This window comes from Hyperolius riggenbachi, chromosome 12, assembly GCF_040937935.1.
Source record: "Hyperolius riggenbachi isolate aHypRig1 chromosome 12, aHypRig1.pri, whole genome shotgun sequence".
Lineage (NCBI taxonomy): Eukaryota > Metazoa > Chordata > Amphibia > Anura > Hyperoliidae > Hyperolius > Hyperolius riggenbachi.
In genome coordinates this window covers 137,858,614-137,880,033 of record NC_090657.1, presented here as the reverse complement: position 1 = coordinate 137,880,033, position 21,420 = coordinate 137,858,614, and the positions used below count along the sequence as shown (strand labels likewise).

Here is a 21,420-nt window from a genome sequence, read left to right as displayed (position 1 = left end):
TCACATGCCACGGGAGTGTGATGGAGGAGGCGTGCACCCCGGAAGAGCACATGCAACCCAGCTGGATCGCGGACCTCATAGAGGCACAACTGAGGGGACCAGAAGGACATTGAGGAAGCAGATGGACTACAGGGAGCTGGAGGAAGCCCCAGGTAAGTAAAATTATTGATTCCCAATCGTCAAAGGTTTACGTTAAGCCTCGTACACATGTATAAATACCGTCACCCTTAGGGTCAGGGACTCGATCCCACAGGTTCAGGGCCGAGTTCTGTACAGACATGTCGTTAGCCTGCAGGCTAGCAGCCCAGTCTGTTGCTATGGATCGGGGGTGGAGGAGAAGGGCAACTGCCACATTGGAACATCACCAAGCAAGTGAGATGAGTAGTAGGGTAATGCCAACAGCCAAGATGATATGTCAGACGGGTGTCTTGTCAACCAATCGAGGGGTATGGGAGGCTGTAGTGCAAACATTAGATTCTAAGCAGAAGTGGGCCCAAATCAGGCTAAAAACCATCTAAGGTGTATACAAGTCATGCAGAAAAGTAAATTATGAAAAATATATACTTACCAGGGATTGTGTTGAGCACGGAATTAAGTAACACCAGTCCTGCATGTCTGAGAGCTGGACAGATCTGTGATAAAATTCATGAATTATTGCTCTTATGAAAATATTGTCTTGTGTTATTAACACAACAAAATTGCAATGATCACTTCCATGTATGCAAAGAGCAACGTATATTATGCTTCATTTCAGGACAAAGGATAGAGCCATGCATGTACGTAATGTAATTTCTTTTTGCCCTTGCCAGCCGGGCACAGATCCCAACCACTTATTTATAGCCCCCAACTTTTAACAGTTTGTGAACAAAATCTATCTTTAATTAAATACCTATATCTCCAAGAATTGTGAAAATAATTTAACAGATCATGGCATTATAAAATACTCTGTGATGTCTGTAAATTGCTAGGGGTGTAACAGTAGTGTTATGCCGGGCAATACACGGCTCGACAATGCACCGGTATTCGACCAGCGGCTCGATGCTGGCGTGTCCCCGCTCGTCTGCGCGGGCGGGTGGATCGATTCCCGCTCGTCCCCGGAAATCGATCCACGCGGTGATCGGACATGTCGGAAATGATCAATCGAGCCATCAGTGGCTCAATTGATAAGAAGAATCTGGACCGTGTATGCCCAGCATTAGTTGTCATAGCATCTGCCATGGGACCCACAGATTGGAGGATCCAGACAGGGTCAATATTAGGCGTAGATAAACCAGGCAGATGCCTGAAGTGACACATGCAGGAGGGGGCACCACAGAGCTATTCTTAGCACACTGTGCCTGTGTATAACGTTATGGAAGATAGAAATGCATACTAATAATAATTTTAACGCCCCTTTTAAACAGGCTTTTCTATTTTCCTTTCCAACAATGGAACATCATTATCAGTATAATCATTAAACTCAATTTGTACTGTAGCAGGTAGTATGGTGCTTCTTTGCAAAGGAGCCTGCAAATGAAAGAATTTACATGGGGGTTACAAAAAGCTGAATTATACTATTTCCTTAGATGGGTCTCCCACCCCTGTATTACTTAGTGATATAACCATGATTTAAATACAAAATCAGTCTAAATTTTAGTTCTGACAGGAATTAATTCTATACCTCCCAAGAGGGATACCTTTAAGACATGCTGATGCGACATCTCTTATTACACCCCTGACCACGCCTCTATCCTTGCATACCACAAGGAATTTCTAAACGAAATATGTAATTTTATCATGCAAACCACCCAGGTCCTTTCTGTCATTATTCAATGTCCTCAGAAAAATACATGTATATATCTGTAAATCAATCCTAAAAGAGGGTCAAATGAGGAGAAAAGACGGGTAGAGGGATTTAGTATCCAAAGAGGGACTGTCCCTCCAAAAAGGTTGGAAACTATGTAATCCTTGATCATGTGACATTGCTTCTTGCATTTCCTGTCAGGTAAAGATTGCGTAGAAGTCTGTTGAATCTACAGTCTATTAAAAATGCAATATATCTGACAGCCTATGTTAAAGAGACTCTGAAGCCTCCAGAAAAACAGATTTTTACTTTGAAAACCTCTATAACATAATTGCCTCACCTAAAACGCTGCATCCCCACGGCTGAAAACTCATTTAATCACCCCAAACTGCCTGGGCAAAGATCCACAACCTTCATGGTCGCAGATTTTGCTGCCCGGGGAGGCAGAGCTTTGGGCTGTAGCTCTGCCTCCATGCGCATCAATCACCACTGATCGCTACCTCTCCCTGCCCCTCTCAGTGAAAGAACACTGAGAGGGGCAGGGAGAGGCGGCAATCCGCGCAGATGGACGCTTGTAGAGGCAGAGCTACAGCGCAAGCCCCGAGTTTTCAGCTGCGGGGATGCAGCGTTTTTACGTGGGGCAATTATGTTAAAGAGGTTTTTGAAGTAAAACCCTGTTTTTTTGGAGACTTCAGAGTCTCTTTAATCAACGGGCTGTGTACATCTAATTTTTTTTTTTTTTTGCATTCAGAAAAAAACAAAACTAACAGACTGCTGCTAGCTAATTTTCTCATTTAGTTACATTGTACTACCGTGGAAAAATACATGTATTATTCTGCATACAAATGGTTATGGTGTGTGGAAAAACTCAATGAATGAGGAAATGCGATCAAGAGTACAGTGACTACAGGTAGTTTCCGGGTTAGGAACACCTGACATACGAACGACCCGCCGATACGAACTGCCCGATCCCGTCGCGATTACGTCATTTTTGCATGGGGGAAGTTTGAAGAAATGGCTTCAAACTTCCCCCGAGTGCCGGCGCATGTCCCCACAGCAGCACCAGCAGTGTTGGACTCACCTCCGAACCGAGTCCAACGCTGTCTGTTGTCCGCTCTCTGCCTCCTGCTCCCAATAGCCGCGTACAGCACCGCTAGATGCAGCATCCATTCACTTCCTGTATGTCATGTGACATACAGGTTCCTGTATGTCACATGACAGACAGGAAGCGGTGCGATGTTGCATCTAGCGGTGCTGTACACGGCTATTGGAAGGCGGAGAGCGGTGGACAGAGCAAGGTGAAAGAGGCACATGGGGTAAAAACGGAGGCACAGGGGGGGTACAGAGGCACAGTTGGTACAAAATGGTGCGAGGGGTACAGAGGCACAGATGGTAAAAAAATAGCATGGGGGGCACTGAAGGGGACAATCAGGCACAGGGGAAGACAGAGAGGCACATAGGGGGACACTGGAGCCAAAGGGGGGCACATAGGAGGCAAAGGGGACAGAGATAGCACAGCGTTCTGACTTAAGAACGGATTCAGGTTAAGAACGAACCTACAGTCCCTATCTCGTTCGCTAGCCGAGGACTACCTGTATAGGCATAGCTTCCAACTGTCTCCATTTTGGAGGGACAGTCCCTCTTTCTCTCCCATTTGTCCCTCTTTCGGGACTATTGTACAGATCTATGTAAATATATGTATTTTTCTACTGAAAAATGTGATTAACCACTTAAGCTCTCAGTCGTTTTCACTTTATGCATCCGAGCAATGTTCACCTCCCATTCATTCGCCTATAACTTTATCACTACTTATCACAATGAACTGATCTATATCTTGTTTTTTCCACCACCAATTAGACTTTCTTTGGGGTGTACATTTTGCTAAGAGCTACCTTACTGTAAATGGATTTTAACAGTAAGAATAAGAAAAAAACGAAAAAAAAATCATTATTTCTCAGTTTTTGGCCATTATAGTTTTAAAATAATACATGCCTCCTTAATTAAAACCCACGTATTGTAATTGCCCATTTGTCACGGTTATTTCACCGTTTAAATTATGTCCCTATCACAATGTATGGCGACAATATTTTATTTGGAAATAAAAGAGCATTTTTTCCGTTTTGCGTCCATCACTATTTACAAGCTTATAAAAAAAAATATATATAGAAATATTTCATCTTTACATAAATATTTACCTAAGGGTCTAAACTATTTAAATATCTATGTGTTGTTTTTTTTTGTTATTGTAATGTTTTGTTTTTTTTATTAAACATTTTATGTGGGTATTTTTGGGAGGGTGGGAAGTAAATAGTGTTTTATTTAGGGAAATATTTGTGTAGTGTAATTTTTTTTACTTTTAGATGTAGTTTTACTCTTTGGCCACAAGAGGCAACCTTGAGTTTGTTTACATGACGTCACTCTAAGCGTACAATGTACGCTTAGAGGCACAGAGACTCAGGAAAAGCGAAGCTTCCGAGAGAAGCTGTCGCTTTTTCTGCGGGGGAGAGGAATCAGTGATCGGGCACCATAGCCCGATTCATTGATTCCTGGGCTACCAAATCCGCGGCCGGGAGTGCGCATGCACGCGCGATCGGCCGCGGGAGCGCGCATGTCCTCCTTGACGTTTTTATACGTCAAGGAGGACAAAGTGGTTAATTGACTCTAAACTTTATTACTATCTTTTAAATTTATATATTTCTTAATTTCAAATGTTAATATAAAGGAAAATTAACCAGGATAGAAAGGACCAGTGTGTTTTGAATTGTAAAACATATTTTTCGTATGAAATCTTTATAGTATGTGTGACTAGGGTTGTGTCAGGGGCGTGGTTAGAGGTGTGGCTTAAGTGTCCCAGAGGCATGGCTATAGGAACAGATATTTATATTCCAGATACGCAGGCACTTGTTGCAGCTGTGCTCCCGTATGCCAAGCGACATCAGAATAACCTTTTGCTTATGGGGTTTTATATGAAAACCAAGAACAAGGCCAAGCAATGTGAAAAGGACGCTTTAGAAGACAAAGTTCATTGTATTGGAGATTTTTATCTATATTTTTACATCCTGGTGTCTAATTTTGAGCTGCTGACCATATGGCACACCGCTGGAGCAACTGCTGAGCACTCGCTAATCTCAGTCCTGTTCAAGGATCTACCAAATAGTAATTTGCTGTAGTCAATAAACGTCAGAAGTAATAGAGAACACGAAATGCCATCATTGCAGTTTGTGCTCATTTCTAGTCACAATGACACTGATTTATTCCTATTTTATAAGAAATATATTCTGCATATTGTATAACATAAAACTTGCCTACCTATGGGAACACCAGGTACCGTTGCATCTGGCCACCTGATGTGCGTAACCACAGCAATACGTGAGCGAAACCTCAGTAATCATGCTTTGCACATGCCAAGATGACACCTCTAACTGTACATTTCACAAACGGTCTGGCCCCATGATTATTATGATGCTGTTCAGGGCCGGGCCGAGGCATAGGCTGGAGAGGCTCCAGCCTCAGGGCGCAGTGTAGGAGGGGGCGCAGAATTCATTCAGCTGTCATTTCTAATTGTGTTTGAAGCAGAAAGAAATAAGAAAAGGGGATACATGGCAGTGACTGCAAGCCAGATAACTAGATATTGAGGTGTTGGGGAGGTTGTGGGCCCTGTGGCGCCTCTTAGTCTAATAGCAATCAGTGTGTGACAGCTGGGGTGGGAGGGATGGAGGGGCGCACTTTGGGGTCTCAGCCTTGGGTGCTGGAGGACCTTGTCCCGGCTCTGATGCTGTTATGAGAAGGAATGCAGGTCTCATAATGGTATACAGGTGCATGGGCATCTGTCACTTCTCTTGAAGTTAAATGGTCATAAACTTTACATTATTTAAATTCTATTGGCAAATATTTGAATGGCAACTTTTCCTTCTTAGCAGCTGTGATAATATGCAAGATGACATCACTTGTAACTTTTATGGAGGTATAGGAGGAAAACCTGTTGTTTGACAACATATATCTTCTAGTAAAAGAAGACTAGTAGCCACATTATCTAAACACGAGCTCAGCAAAGCTTCAAACAGGTGATGAAAGTGATTTGGTTCCACTTATCCAGAGGATAACTTCTATATAATTGCACATTCAATCTTTATCCAGGTATGCGTTCCACTGTGGATGGACTCATGTGCAAATTTGGACAGAGGCGCCAGGCAGGTTAAAATGATCTAAAAACAACTAAAAAGGAGGAGTATAGGTGGACTTACCTCCTGAAATGTAGGACAATCGAGATTGTTCAAATCGCAAATAACAATTTATTTTGGCACTCCGCAACACGTTTCGCAGGTATAACCCGCTTCATCAGGCAAGGAGTGCAAGCTCAAAAAGGTCCAATAGTGGCAATGCGCCTCTGAGAGGCGCATTGCCACTATTGGACCTTTTTGAGCTTGCACTCCTTGCCTGATGAAGCGGGTTATACCTGCGAAGCGCGTTGCGGAGTGCCAAAATAAATTGTTATTTGCGATTTGAACAATCTCGATTGTCCATCATTTCAGGAGGTAAGTCCACCTGTACTCCTCCTTTTTAGTTGTTTTTAGATCATTTTAACCTGCCTAGCGCCTCTGTCCAAATTTGCACAGTATATAGTCCACCTTGGGTGGAGGGGACTGTCCCCTTCTTTCTATCTTCAGAGAGCGACTTCTTAAACCTGAGTGGGGTCAGGTTCTAATACTCCCCACCTGCATTTCAAGTGGTTGCCTATGTGGTAACCCGTGTTTGTGAGTATATCCACATCTGTTAATTATTTCGCCAACAATTGTTAGACTTACTGCACTATATTGGGCTCTCGGTTTTTCTTTTTCTTTTTGTTTCAAGTGGATGGACTCATATTCCATATACTGATAGAGCTGGATAATTTCCACAAACTAGCCTAATTCCTCTTTCTCATATCTTGGAATTGCTGGGCCAAGGCTTACAGTGAGGAACAGAAGGGATAAAAGTTTTTGATCCCCTGCTGATTTTGCTTGTTTGCCCTCTGACCAAGAAATTACCCATCTATAGTTGTAACTTATTTCCCGCACTGTAGTTAAGATGGTGCATACTTGTAAAACAGAACTGGCTCTCTTTAGATCACTGCTAGCTCTCCTACGATGTTATGGCAATTTGCATACTAGTATTCATTCTTGGTTATACCTACTTGTTGGTTTAATAGGAATCGCATCCCAGAAGTAATAAACGTAGCAAGGAAATCATATACCCTCCTGAAATGAAACAAAAAGCAAATTAAAGCTAGCCATACACAGGTAGATAACATCCCAATCCAGCAAGTTACTGATCAGAAATCAATTCCTAGTAGTGATAAAGGTACTATCTTGTTCCATGCAAGCAGAAATGTGAACAAGAATTGGCTAAACCACTGCTACTGCTAGAGTTGAACTATTCAGCGCTGTACAATGCACGTGCAGCCACAATACCTCGTCATTCCTCACCCCCACCTGCTTGTCAGAAATTTACCATCGTGCCCCATGACGCTTTTCATTGATAACCTGTCCAAAATTGATTGGAGGATTATCAGTTGACATGTTGGAGTCAACAGATCACTGGCAGATTTGATCAAAGTGTTTGAATCTGCCAGGAATGTCCACCAATGGCCACCTTTACTATAATACTGTAAATAAACTTTTTGGAAATTATAGAGTGTAGCAGTTCGCTGGTACATATTTCTAATTTGATACTGCAAAGAGGAATCCAATTTGTATACATAAATTGAAATCTTACAATGAAAAACATTGGGAGGAAAGTACCCCAAATGATGTATAAAATAAATAAAAGGTAGAAAAGGCCAGTAAAATGTACCCCAAGACGTGGACTAATACAAGAATAAAAATTAATTATTCAAGACACTGGACAACGTGTTTCACGGACATCCAATTATTTCCTCAAGTCAACTAAACAGTGTCTCAAAGTCATAGTAAATTGGCTCGGAGAGCCTCATCTTAGGGTACATTTTTTTTGCCTATTAAACTGTTTTTAGCGATGTTATACATCCTTTGGGGTGTCTCCCTTCAAATGTTTCTCTGCTGCACTATTAGAGTAGTAGCATGCTCCATTGTGTCTTCGTAGTATAGTTGCATGCAGCCATATCACAGGATGTAGGTCAACAAAACATGGAAGGAAAGCTCCATACTGGTGAGTTGGTTGGTTTTCAATTACATGTGTAATGCAGAACCAATGCCAAGACATTTTATTTTAGTTTTTGATAGAATGGGAAATTATTATAAACTATTTTTATTACTGTCTGGACTCTAGTTGGGGAGATTTTGTTTGTCATTACCGGTCTTACCAGGTCACCAAGAACAGGAAATAAGGTGATATCTCTCCTGTCGACAAAGACTAGAATTAGAACATCTCTAAGATCTTTCCTTTACTGTTGGTGTTCATGTTGAGAAGATTCCCCAATGTCCTTTGCTTTTAGTAAGTGAGTCACAGAAAACAGAAACTGAAGATATAACTCCAGTGGGGACAGCAATTAAAACGTGAAGATGTTTCTAAATCTTGTAAACTCTAAAACTGAAACACAACCTTTTGCTTTTAATTCCATGTTCATGGAATGTTGAAATGTTGAAATGTTTCATTTTTCCAGCACCTAATAATTAACAATAGGTGAAGACACAGATCACTTGTGTAATCTGATTCCATTTTAACCCTTGCAAAAAAATAAAAATAAAGTAGACATTTAGGCCAATTGCAGGAAATAAAAACAACCTTCCCATTTAGATATGGACCTAGTTATGGCAGTTGCTAATGGCCCAGACACAGTCTAGGAAATTGCTAATGACAAAAAGACTATTTGAATACTGTCTGCACTTTCAACTGCTCTCTACCTTCCCCCTTGATTTAAGATTATATTTAAAACCCAATTTGGGCAAATGCAATTAAAAATGAAATACAAAAATTAAAAATACAAAAAAAAGTACACACAGAAAGTTGTCACAGCATCTGCACTGCCAAAAGACTGCTGCTCCCTCAAATTGATCCAACCCCATGTTTTCTCTAAATTGTCTGATCACCAATTCCCAGCAGTGATGAATGTGATCCCATAGGAAGAAGCTGAAATTCCTGCTGTAGCCATGCCTCCCTAGTGACTGACTGCTAATGGAAAAACTGTCTAGCAAGGAGTGACTTTGACGGGAATTACAATTGGCCAGCGCCCCACATGACATCACACGTTTCACTGCTGTGGGCTGGATTTTCTCTGGGACAATGGGGAGAAAGGAAAGAGACACTCTGATGGCTGTTTACACAGCAGTGTTACGGGCTGCAGACAGCATCCAAATATTTTAATTTTACATTGCAAAAACACAGTGTCAACTGCACTTTTGTTATAATTGCATTTTCATGAAATGCAATTATAACAAACGTACATGAACTAGGATTTCGAGAAACTACCAAGCTCACTTGAGTGTGCCACTGAATCCCGCTTGCATTTTGCTAATTGATGCATGACAAGTCATGTTGGAAATCTTTAAACGTCCTCTTGAATCCCGTGCAAGTTCCAGATCTGTTTTAATGTGGACTCCCTCTGCAGATGCATTGATTTTACCCACATCGTAACTGTAGAACAGAAAAATTAGAGGTTACCATGCAGGCTTTGTTTAGCAACTTTTTTTGTTTTTGTTGTACCACTTTAAAGCGGTGGTATTAAAGCGGACCCAAACCAAAGATTTTTTTAATTCAAAATATTTAGTTGCACCACTCTGACACATATAAAGATAAATAAACACTCCTTCAAGCCTATAAGCATTTCAGTGCATGCGTTTCACCCTTCTCTTTTCATAACTAGGGTTATACAGGTGGCAGCCATTACTTCTGAGCTTAGTAGGAGGTTTTAGATCATGGGTGTGTTTGTCATCAGCTACCCTCCCTCACAGGGGCGTCATCTATGTGAAATCTCACACAAGCTGAGATCACCTCCCCTGTGACATCATTAGTAGCGGACTGTGCTTTGTTTTTGTTTTTTATCTCCTCCACCAGTTTGCCGGAAAATCCCGGCAATATGAAAGAAAGGGAGGGGTTCCTCCAATAAATGTAGAATATTTTATATTTGTCATCATGCAGCTGAAAAAAGGCTGCTATTTATCATTATAATTTAGAAAATAGATTTTATTTCTGAAATCTTGTATTTTTAATTTGGGTCCACTTTAACTCTATCTATACATGATGATTAAAAAAAAATATTTGTCACCCTCACAATAAATGTAACACATTTTCCTGTGTCCAAAGCTTGGTGCCGTGGTAAATCTTTTTCTTAATATTCATCCTACTACACACGAATACTTCATCCTACTACCAATTACTGAATCTGAGAGAGCCTAAGCGCTTTGAGTCCTATGGGAGAAAAGCGCTATAGAAATGTTATTGTATTGTATTGTATTGTATCCTGGGTGACCATCCATTTTGAGTTCACTTCTGCGTGAAAAATGCAATTGCTCCAAAAACACAATTGCTCCAAAATCACTACAAAATCGAAAATGCAGGAAAATCGTAATCACTGAAAAAACTACTTTCTCGGCTCAGGAAAGAAGTAACAGTAGGTTCAAACAGGTACATTGTCCTGACTGTGTAATAATTATACATGGGGGCAGAGCAATACATTTTAATTAATGTAGAATTCATTTTTGTATTATTTGAAAAACAAAGTTCAATCCCGCTTTAAGCAATAAGAGGTTGATGCAAAAATAGCAGTAGGCTGTGGTACTTTGTGCAAAGTATTACAGCAAGAACTGTTGCTTACTGGCCAGCAACCTGAAATAGACAAAGGTAAGGTTTAACTCTACTGCAATAGAGTGTGTAATGAGAAAGTACTGCTCACAATGTGCTGCAGCCAACTGAGTTAATTTAGGTATCTTTCAGGTAGGTAGGTATCTTAACTTCGGTATCTTTCTCTTAATTCACCACCTGTCAGCTGCTCCCCTGCAACGTGCAGGCACTTTCAAGTGCTCGTCATTGGGCGATGAAGAGGCAGCTACCACATTTAGTCAGAATTGTGTGTGGCAGCACTTACACGCATCATGGTGTGTTTTCAAACCCTGACAAAAGCAGGGATACAAATCCAGCCAATCAACTGCTAGTAATTAGAGCCAAAGGCGCTCGATGGACTTCAAAGTACATTTTTTACACAACTGACTTCACTTTGAAAATAAAAGATTCATTCAGCTTTTCTAATGAAAGTGAATGAAGCAGATAAAGGAAATTGCAGTGTAATGCCGGTGGTAGTTTTGACTGAAGACTAATTCTGGTACAATTCCAGTAATTTGGGCACAGCATATATTGAAAATAAACATTTGGTTATGGGCGCATAATAAAGCGGTAGCAGAATAACTGTAAATTTACAGATTTACTACTAAATTGATATAGTGAAATATTGGTAATATTTGCCATTATTTCATTATGACCTAACCTCTCCATACTCTCACACAGATCCCTCCCCTGGTGGGTAACTAATAACCCCCCCCCCCACCAGACAACTAATAAGCCCCTCCCTGCGGGCAACTAATGACTCCCCTGGACAAAAATTAATAACCTCACCCGTTGAGCCTAACCATACATCCCCCCCAAAAAAAATTAGTTGCACACTATGCAGCTGGGGCTTCTAATAGCGAACACGTTGCGCCTGCTATTGGTAGCCACAGTTCACACAGTGGGCGGACCCTTTTTTTTGTTGAGATTTTTTTAGCTGCCCCTTTAACAAATGTGATCAAGATAATATATCAAATGATAAGAAAAGAAAAAAGGCTCTACCCTATTCAGAAACACTGCAATGTGACACAGCAATAAAGGCTTGTTAATTTGACTTTGAGCCTTGTACACATGCCTGATGTAAGTCGCATAGGCAGCCAATAATTAAACCTCAGCAGACAATCAGCACCCGATGACCCCCGACTCCCAACCCGCGTGCGATCTAGCGCAACGGATCTCAACCCGATCCCCCCCCCCCCCCCCGCTGATCCCATTGTTTGCATATGCCGCTCATTGTCCTTGCGTCGTCCTCCTGAACTTCAATACAGGGCGTCGTCAGCTACACAGCTGACATGTGTGAGTGCAGCCCAGCCCAGTAATGTCATCCAAGGGGATCAGCTCCTGATCTCTGACAAGTGACATCAGTTGAGCATGTGTACGAGCCATTAAAAAAATACTCCACCCACAAGCTTTTCTCTGGGTGTCTGAGAAGTAGTGATGGTCTTGTCTAGGAAAAGCCATGGAGAAGCATGTGATCAGTTTGTATAAAAACAGGACACCGAGAGCCAAATACAGTGATAAATGTTTAGCCTTAAATGCAGTAAACTAACGAAGTAGGGTCACCACAAAAGTAACCACTGTAACAGCAGGTGGGTAGATTAAACCTGTCCCCACTCAGGATTAAGAAGTCGCTCTATGTAAATCAGGAAAGAAAAGGGTTAACACCCCTCCACCAAAGTTGGACTTTATTGTATAAAGGGAACAGAAGTGCCAAAAGAATAAAATCTACTAAAAAAAATTAAAAACATAAAGAGGAGGTAGTGGTGGACTTACCTCCTCAAGCAGACAAACAAACTGTAGTTTTCAACAGTGACAAGTTTTATTTATACACTCCAAGAGATTGTGCAACGCTGCACAGAGGCGCTTAGTGTTACACTACAGGGAGTGCAGAATTATTAGGCAAGTTGTATTTTTGAGGAATAATTTTATTATTGAACAACAACCATGTTCTCAATGAACCCAAAAAACTCATTAATATCAAACCTGAATATTTTTGAAAGTAGTTTTTAGTTTGTTTTTAGTTTTAGCTATTTTAGGGGAATATCTGTGTGTGCAGGTGACTATTACTGTGCATAATTATTAGGCAACTTAACAAAAAACAAATATATACCCATTTCAATTATTTATTTTTACCAGTGAACCCAATATAACATCTCAACATTCACAAATATACATTTCTGACATTCAAAAACAAAACAAAAACAAAGTGACCAATATAGCCACCTTTCTTTGCAAGGACACTCTTTTGAAAAGCCTGCCATCCATGGATTCTGTCAGTGTTTTGATCTGTTCACCATCAACATTGCGTGCAGCAGCAACCACAGCCTCCCAGACACTGTTCAGAGAGGTGTACTGTTTTCCCTGCTTGTAAATCTCACATTTTATGATGGACCACAGGTTCTAATGGGGTTCAGATCAGGTGAACAAGGAGGCCATGTCATTAGTTTTTCTTCTTTTATACCCTTTCTTGCCAGCCACGCTGTGGAGTACTTGGACGCGTGTGATGGAGCATTGTCCTGCATGAAAATCATGTTTTTCTTGAAGGATGCAGACTTCTTCCTGTGTCACTGCTTGAAGAAGGTGTCCTACAGAAACTGGCAGTAGGACTGGGAGTTGAGCTTGACTCCATCCTCAACCCGAAAAGGCCCCACAAGCTCATCTTTGATGATACCAGCCCAAACCAGTACTCCACCTCCACCTTGCTGGCGTCTGAGTCGGACTGGAGCTCTCTGCCCTTTACCAATCCAGCCACGGGCCCATCCATCTGGCCCATCAAGACTCACTCTCATTTCATCAGTCCATAAAAACTTAAATCAGTCTTGAGATATTTCTTGGCCCAGTCTTGATGTTTCAGCTTGTGTGTCTTGTTCAGTGGTGGTCGTCTTTCAGCCTTTCTTACCTTGGCCATGTCTCTGAGTATTGCACACCTTGTGCTTTTGGGCACTCCAGTGATGTTGCAGCTCTGAAATATGGCCAAACTGGTGGCAAGTGGCATCTTGGCAGCTGCACGCTTGACTTTTCTCAGTTCATGGGCAGTTATTTTGCGCCTTGGTTTTTCCACACGCTTCTTGCGACCCTGTTGACTATTTTGAATGAAAAGCTTGATTGTTCGATGATCACGCTTCAGAAGCTTTGCAATTTTAAGAGTGCTGCATCCCTCTGCAAGATATCTCACTATTTTTGACTTTTCTGAGCCTGTCAAGTCCTTCTTTTGACCCATTTTGCCAAAGGAAAGGAAGTTGCCTAATAATTATGCACACCTGATATAGGGTGTTGATGTCATTAGACCACACCCCTTCTCATTACAGAGATGCACATCACCTAATATGCTTAATTGGTAGTAGGCTTTCGAGCCTATACAGCTTGGAGTAAGACAACATGCATAAAGAGGATGATGTGGTCAAAATATTCATTTGCCTAATAATTCTGCACTCCCTGTAATCTGCAGCTGTTGTAAACTCTGTTTTTTACTGCCTGTTGAAGCAGGGTTATGCCTGTGAAACGTGTTGCATAATCTCTTGGAGTGTATAAATAAAACTTGAAATCGACAGTTTCTTTGTCTGCTTGAGGAGGTAAGTCCACCGCTACCTCCTCTTTATGTTTTTAACATTTTTTTATATTCTTTTGGCGCCTCTGTTCCCTTTATACAACATGTGATCAGTTTGGTCAGGTGATTGATATGTACATTTCTGATTTGCTAGCGATGATCATGTGCTAAAACAGGATATGATCGCAGCAAATCCAAGCTTTGCAAACCTATCAGCTGATGAGGCAGTAAAAAGCCCCTCAAACTCTCACATCTCACAACTGCTTGTTGCTCCCTGGTAACTGCTTACTGAGCCCACAGTTCAAATGCCTGTAGAAATGAGCCGTTAGTGTTTGACCCTGCTGTGTCTTTATAGTATATACAAACTTCTGACAGGAGCGTAGCAGAGACACAGATAACTATTTAATGTCTGCAGCAACAATCAGCTTTGCCTGTAAGGTGAGTTTATATTTGCTAACCTCTGCATTATTCTTGTGACAGACTATCCTGCTCCAAATTGCTATATATAGATATTATATACATACGTATATATAGCATAATATATACACTTAGCTACATGGTTTGGTTGAAAAAAGATATCCGTCCTTCAAGTCCAACCAGAAAAAAATAAATAAATAAATAAAATAAGAATAAATAAAAAAAAAAAACTAACAAAAAAAAACAACCGGAGCCTGCACATATCCCAGTTGATCCAGGGGAAGCAGAAAAACCATACAGGGCCTGGGCCAATCAGCCTTAAAAGGGAAACATTCCTTCCTGACTCCAGATGGCAGTCAGATAAATCCCTAGATCAACTCTTCCGGGAATTAACTAATAATTATAGTCGTGGATACCCTTCAATGCAGGGAAAGCATCCAAACCCTCTTTAAATGTAGAAACATAGTTTGCCATAACTACTTCCTGAGGTAAGGTGTTCCAGACTCTCACTGTGAAGGAGCCCTTTCTAAATAGACGCAAATACTTTTTTCCTCCATACGCAAATCATGTCCCCTTGTCTGTTGTACAACCCAATAGATAAAAAGCTCATCTGCCAAGCTTTTGTATTGCCATCTGATGTATGTTTTACATGTTAATCAGGTCACCTTCCAGTCTCCTTTTTTCCAAGCTAAATAAGCCCAGTTTGTCAAACCTTTTTTGGTAAGTGAGATCTTCCATTCCTCTGATTAATTTAGTTGCCTGTCTTTGTACCCGATTCAGAAGGTCAATGTCCTTTCTATAGTGTGGTGCCCAAAACTGTATTCCATACTTCAGATGTGGCCTCACAAGTGATTTATACAAAGGGAGTAGTATACTAGCATCTGGAGATATTATTTCCACTGTTTGGCATTGTATACGATTACCTAACTTGTTATCAACAAGTATTCCTAAGTCCTTCTCCAGTCTGATGTCCCCGGCTGTATGCCATGTATTGTATATGATGATCTACCATTGGTACGTCCAAAGTGCATGACTTTACATTAATCAACATTAAATTTCATCTTCTTTTGAAACCATGCAGCGCTGTCCTTAATACCCACTGGCTGTGCCAATAGCTGTCAAGGTCACCAAAATTCAGATCTGCTCTTGAGGACAGCGCAAAGCCAAAACCGGTAGAACTGTGGAGACTGGGCAACACTCTACAACTGATCTGATCGATATAAGCACTGGATGCGCATTATATGCTTTTTTAAAGTGATGGATCCCTTGTAATAAGGGCCCTCGATGTAAGTACCTTTGTGGTTTTTATTTGGATTTTTAATACATTTTAATGCATTTTAGTATGCACTAACAGTGAATTGATGTGTTCATTTGGCGACGTTCACCTGTCAGTCTGTTGGAGCATGAGATGACTGCAGCTATCACCATTTGATGTTTGGCTATTCAGCGCTGAGGATAATAGTGCAAATTAAATTTCATCTGCCACGAGCCTGCCAATATGGCTATGTTGTCAACGTCCTGTTGTAATATGTCACTATCCGTCTTGGTGTTGATAATTCTGCATAATTTTGTATGATCTGCAATGATGGCTACAGTACTCTGTATTCTGTCTAGTAGATCATTAATAAATACATTGAAAAGAATTGGACCAAGTACTGACCCCTGCGGTACCCAACTGCTTACAGTTTCCCATGTTGAGTATGTTCCATTTACCACCCTTTGTCTTCTATTACTTAAAGGGAAGGTTCAAGCAAAATAAAAAAATGAGTTTCACTTACCTGGGGCTTCTACCAGCCCCATGCAGCCATCCTGTGCCCATGTAGTCGCTCACTGCTGCTCCAAACCCCCGCTGGCAGCTTGCCGACCTCGGAGGTTGGCGGGCCGCATTGCGTACATTTTTACGCATTCCCGCTAGTGCAGGAACATTAACACATACATTTTTACGCGTTACTGGTTCAATGCGTACATTTTTTTTTTTATTTTGCTTGGACATTCCCTTTAACCAGATCTCTATCCACATACACACATTTTCTCCTAGTCCCTGTATCCTCAGCTTTTGCACCAGGAACAGAGTCAAAAGCCTTTGCAAAGTTCTTAGTCCCTTCTCAAAGGACTAGAGGACATGATCTCCGCATAGAGGAAAAACGTTTTAGCCATTTATTTAGGAAAGGGTTCTTTACGGTAAGAGTGATTAAGATGTGAAATGCATTGCCACAGGAAGTAGTTATGGCAAATTCTATATCTGCATTTAAAGGGGGCTTAGATGCTTTCCTTGCATTGAAAGACATCCATGGCTACAATTACTAGGTAATGCCCAATGATGTTGATCCAGGGATTTTATCTGATTGCCATCTGGAGTCGGGAAGGAATTTTTTCCCTTCTGGGGCTAATTGGACAATGCCTTGTAAGGGTTTTTCGCCTTCCTCTGGATCAACAGGGATATGTGAGGGAGCAGGCGGGTGTTGTACTTTGTTCTTTGGTTGAACTCGATGGCCGTATGTCTTTTTTCAACCCAAATAACTATGTAAGTACACTACATCTAGATCTAAATTCACCTCTTCAAAGAAGCTGAGCATGTTAGTGATACCAGAGATGGATTAAGATAAAGTCTTAGGCAACGCAGCTGATTTGGCGCCTCCTTGTGGTCCTTTTGGTAAGCTGAAGTGAAGAGAGGTCAAAGAAGGTAGCAAGTGGGCCCCTTGACACCCACTAGGCCCCAAGCACCCGCCTAGGTTGACTGGTGGATGATCCTGCTCTGGGTGAGACAGGACCTGTCCTTAGTAAAACCATGCTGTCGAACTGAAATAATATTATTCTGTGCTACATCATTTTGTATAGCATCCCTTAGGATACATTCAAACGATTTACACACAACTGATGTTATGCTTACAGGACTATAGTTTCCTGGCTTTGATTTTTTTTTTTTTTACACATTAGAATACAGCTAGATGAGAAAAATACTTACAAGAGCCAGTAGAGCAGCTTCCTCTGGAAGTTAAGGCCGATGGATGCATTATTAATATCCAGCACCAGTTGCCTGTTTGGCTGAAATAACAGCTCAGACTGGGAGAGCTGCAGACGTGTGACATGAACACTGTAAGAAATCAGTATGAAAAACAAATATTAGTAAATAATGTGATAGGCCTGTGACTTTATGCATATGAACCAAATTTAAATATGCTGGGATTTGCTTCTCCCCACATTTCCATATGAATCCGTTTCCAGCCTTGTCTTTTACCAGAAATGTAAAGCCCATTGCCAGGCATAGATATAAAATATCAGCTAATAGTTAATCACAATGTTGAAATCATCTTTTTGTGTGAATTGAGTCCTCTGTAGCTAAAAAAAACTTTTCTTAAAAAAATGATAACTGGACCAGAAGTGGCTGGTTGACAGAACGTCTTCTGCAAGGATTGCATCATCCTGCTGTCCACACTTTCGGGTCGGGAATCTGTAATGAGAAAACTGCAGCCTATAGCAGTGACAGACTGCGATGCAGGGAGAGGCCAGTGTCTGGAACAGTGACAAAGTATTTCAAATGTGATCCAACATGAGTTGATCAGGGGTCAGACAAAGACAGGGGTGAGAATTTAACATGCAAAGGTTTATGATCAGATTTACTAGGATTTTTCTGAACTGCAGAGTATGTGGCAAACATCTTGCAAACCTGGTTGGGATTTATTGAAAACCACCAGTTATGGGACACATCCAAGATGAGGAGCAGAGAACCAGCAGAGAAAGATCAAACGTTGTTTCGTATAGATTTACAGTATGTATCAAAAATTCCCACTGGACACCACTGCTTGAATCAAAGCCCCGCCCACTGGAATCCACAATGTTGCTCATTGCTAATTTTGTCATATAATACAGTTCCTGGTTGGCAGTGGCCATAATGTACAGGCATGGTGGCTATAATGGGGATGGCAGGCTGTTCCCCACATGACTATTGCCAAATCCGGTGACATCCTGACAATGCGGTGTAAGCCGCATGACATAATATACATCATTAGGACCGGCCCCGGTGTCCAGTGCTGACCTGTTAGCTTAGGATGTGTATTTAAACTTGGACACTATGGACTACAACTGCAGCAGCCTGAAGGGAGCCACGCTCTCCAAACCCCTCTGACAAAGGATGCAAATATGAAACGGTGCTGTCAGGGATAAGTTCAACACACACCATACAATCTCGGTTGTACAGATTTACCAAATCTATGTAGTTTAAGGGCCAACAGATTGAAAATACCTTGAATAATTGATAAGATAAGCTCTTATACTACATGAAAGTGGTAAGATTGAACAACCAAGATTGTATGGTGTGTGTTGAGCCTAATACATTCTCAAAATGTACTCACTCTGCTGCTGATTGCCGTTGCTCTCGGCTGCCTCTGCATTGCCATATTGTGATGTGATATTCCTATGCTGATTTCTCATCCAGTCAATTGTTGCTCTAGCTGAATGATTATTGTGTTGACTTTTTGTATGTGTCAGAGTTCCATCAGCTGTTTACACTGCTGTGTACTTTTTACTTTGACTTTTGATGTTTGATGTGCTATATGTATGATCTCAATACAAATTTCTAACTGTGTTTTGGTGTGATGGCCCTTTATAAATGAAATAGCTACCCATCTGCCCATCAGAGTGATCCTTAACCACCTGAGCGGTCTGGACGAGCTCAGCTCGTCCAACACCGCCGGAGGTCGCCGCTCAGGCCCTGCTGGGCCGATTTTTATCAAATAAAGTGCAGCACACGCAGCCGGCACTTTGCCAGCCGCGTGTGCTGCCTGATCGCCGCCGCTCTGCGGCGATTCGCCGCGAGCAGCGGCGAAAGAGGGCCCCCCTAGCCGCCTGAGCCCTGCGCAGCCGGAACAAAAAGTTCCGGCCAGCGCTAAGGGCTGGATCGGAGGCGGCTGACGTCAGGACGTCGGCTGACGTCGATGACGTCACTCCGCTCGTCGCTATGGCGACGATATAAGCAAAACAAGGAAGGCCGCTCATTGCGGCCTTCCTTGTTTATTATGGGCGCCGGAGGCGATCGGAAGATCGCCTCCGGAGCGCCCTCTAGTGGGCTTTCATGCAGCCAACTTTCAGTTTGCTGCATGAAATAGTTTTTTTTTTATTTAAAAAAAACCCTCCCGCAGCCACCCTGGCGATTTAATCAGAACGCCAGGGTGGTTAATGACAAGAGCTGCTGCTCACAGAGTCTCCCACATATCCTGAACATATGGTGAAGCCTAGTCTCCTATGTCCCAGCTGCACTGCCCCAATCAGTCTATGCAGGGGAGGGAGGGAGTAGTGACACTTGCTATGAGCGAGCACTCGGGGGGGGGGGGGGGGGCAGATTGATAACTGTAATTACATTTGTATCCATGGTAATCTTTTAAGCAAGATTACTAGTCTGAGGTATGTTAGCCGTATTCCCAGCAAAACTAACTCAGAAAATCTGGTTATAAATGTTAAGGCTGATGTGTGCCAGCAGGAATAAATGTGTCTTATTTTACACTTTGTGCAATAAGTTGCTGATTTCCAAGGCATACCTGGCAAAGCTACATCCTCTGTTTTCCACTAATAAGTAAGTTGAGTTGGGGATCTTTTATTTATTTGTTGGTGCATTCCTGTGGCCAGGGAGCCTCATATTAAATCCAGTTCTCCAAGGCTGCATCAATGCCAGGGTTTTAACACACAAACTGAGTCGTATTCCTTGGGGAACAGTAGCAGTTCTTTCAATAAGCAACGAAGATCACACTCCCCGTCTCCCCCTCCTCCCTAGATGCACGGCGCCGCTTCACTCACCTACTCTCAGCGTTCCAGCAATGGGATCTCCATCCGCCCTTCCAGCGTCTTGTTTCTATGGCTACAGTAGTGCCTCATATGACATGTTACGAGCAGCTGGGTCACCTGAAATGCTAATGTAGTCAAAGAAGAAGCAAGACTTCACGTATGGCTGGTGATCCCATCGCTAATCTGCTGAGAGGGGGTAAGTGATGCAGGCCAGTACAGCACATATTCAGCATCTTGGGGATCAGAGCCAGGATGCCAGCAGGGAGGATTTGTGGTCTTGGAGGAAGAGGAAGCAGAGGGAGGTAAGTGTAGTGTCTGCAATGCATAGCCTGATGTGTCTCTCCTCTCCGGTCCGGCTTTGCGCACACACACACACACATCGGTGGAAGGGGGGGGGGGGGTGGAGTCCTCACAATGTACTGCTTCAGGCGGCAAAATGTCTACAACCAGCCCTGTTAGAGAACCACAGGTTACCTCATTCATGTATTGATTACAGCTATACTAAAAATGTGTACTTGTTCTGGTTCTCAATGAGTAGAGTTGCGGAACCCGAAACTAGAGCGTTCTATCCTGAACACTTTTGACGAAAGGAGCTTGGACGGACCCCTTTGACTTCAGTATAGTCAGAACACTTGATAAGTAAGGATACATAACTCACTTGTTGATGCTGTAAGTGAATCTTCCTTCAGTGCCATTCAAATCTGGTATCGTGATATTTTCCAACTCTTGTTCCACAAAATTCAGACCCTCCTGTTTCACTGGGCAAAATAATCACTTAGTCACTCTCTGCTTGTAAAAAGGTAATACAGTTCATTCTGTGTTTCAAACATTTGAAAATCCATACCCAGGGCCATCTCCCTTCTACTCCCTGCTGCTGTCTGGCTGCTATTTTGTCTCCTAATTCAGAGGTTTTTTAAAATAACAAAACCTAACTGAACAAAATGATTTGCTCTTTTGGCTTCACGTGTAATACCTCTTCCTCTTTATAATGTACTAGCGGAAGACCTGGAGCTGCCCGGGTATGAATTTGGCTGTTGTTGGCTCCGCCACTTTTTCTGACTTTAACACACAGACACTCAATGACCAAGTTTGTGAGCTTTCGGGTTCATTGGCATTAATA

The 21,420-nt window shown here is 42.0% G+C and overlaps 1 protein-coding gene across 4 annotated transcripts in view; it reads right to left on the bottom strand.

Moving 5' to 3' along the window:
• PLTP (phospholipid transfer protein) overlaps positions 1-21,420 on the bottom strand; it is a 201,344-nt gene that overhangs the window by 51,807 nt on the left and 128,117 nt on the right. For all 4 annotated transcript variants that reach the window (XM_068263967.1, XM_068263970.1, XM_068263969.1 and 1 more), the window contains 5 exons: positions 20,959-21,058; positions 17,488-17,616; positions 9,218-9,373; positions 6,957-7,020; positions 569-632 (listed from right to left, as the gene is read on the bottom strand). In XM_068263967.1, coding sequence (XP_068120068.1) covers positions 569-632; positions 6,957-7,020; positions 9,218-9,373; positions 17,488-17,616; positions 20,959-21,058 — 513 coding nt within the window. The remainder of the gene's footprint in view (positions 1-568; positions 633-6,956; positions 7,021-9,217; positions 9,374-17,487; positions 17,617-20,958; positions 21,059-21,420) is intronic.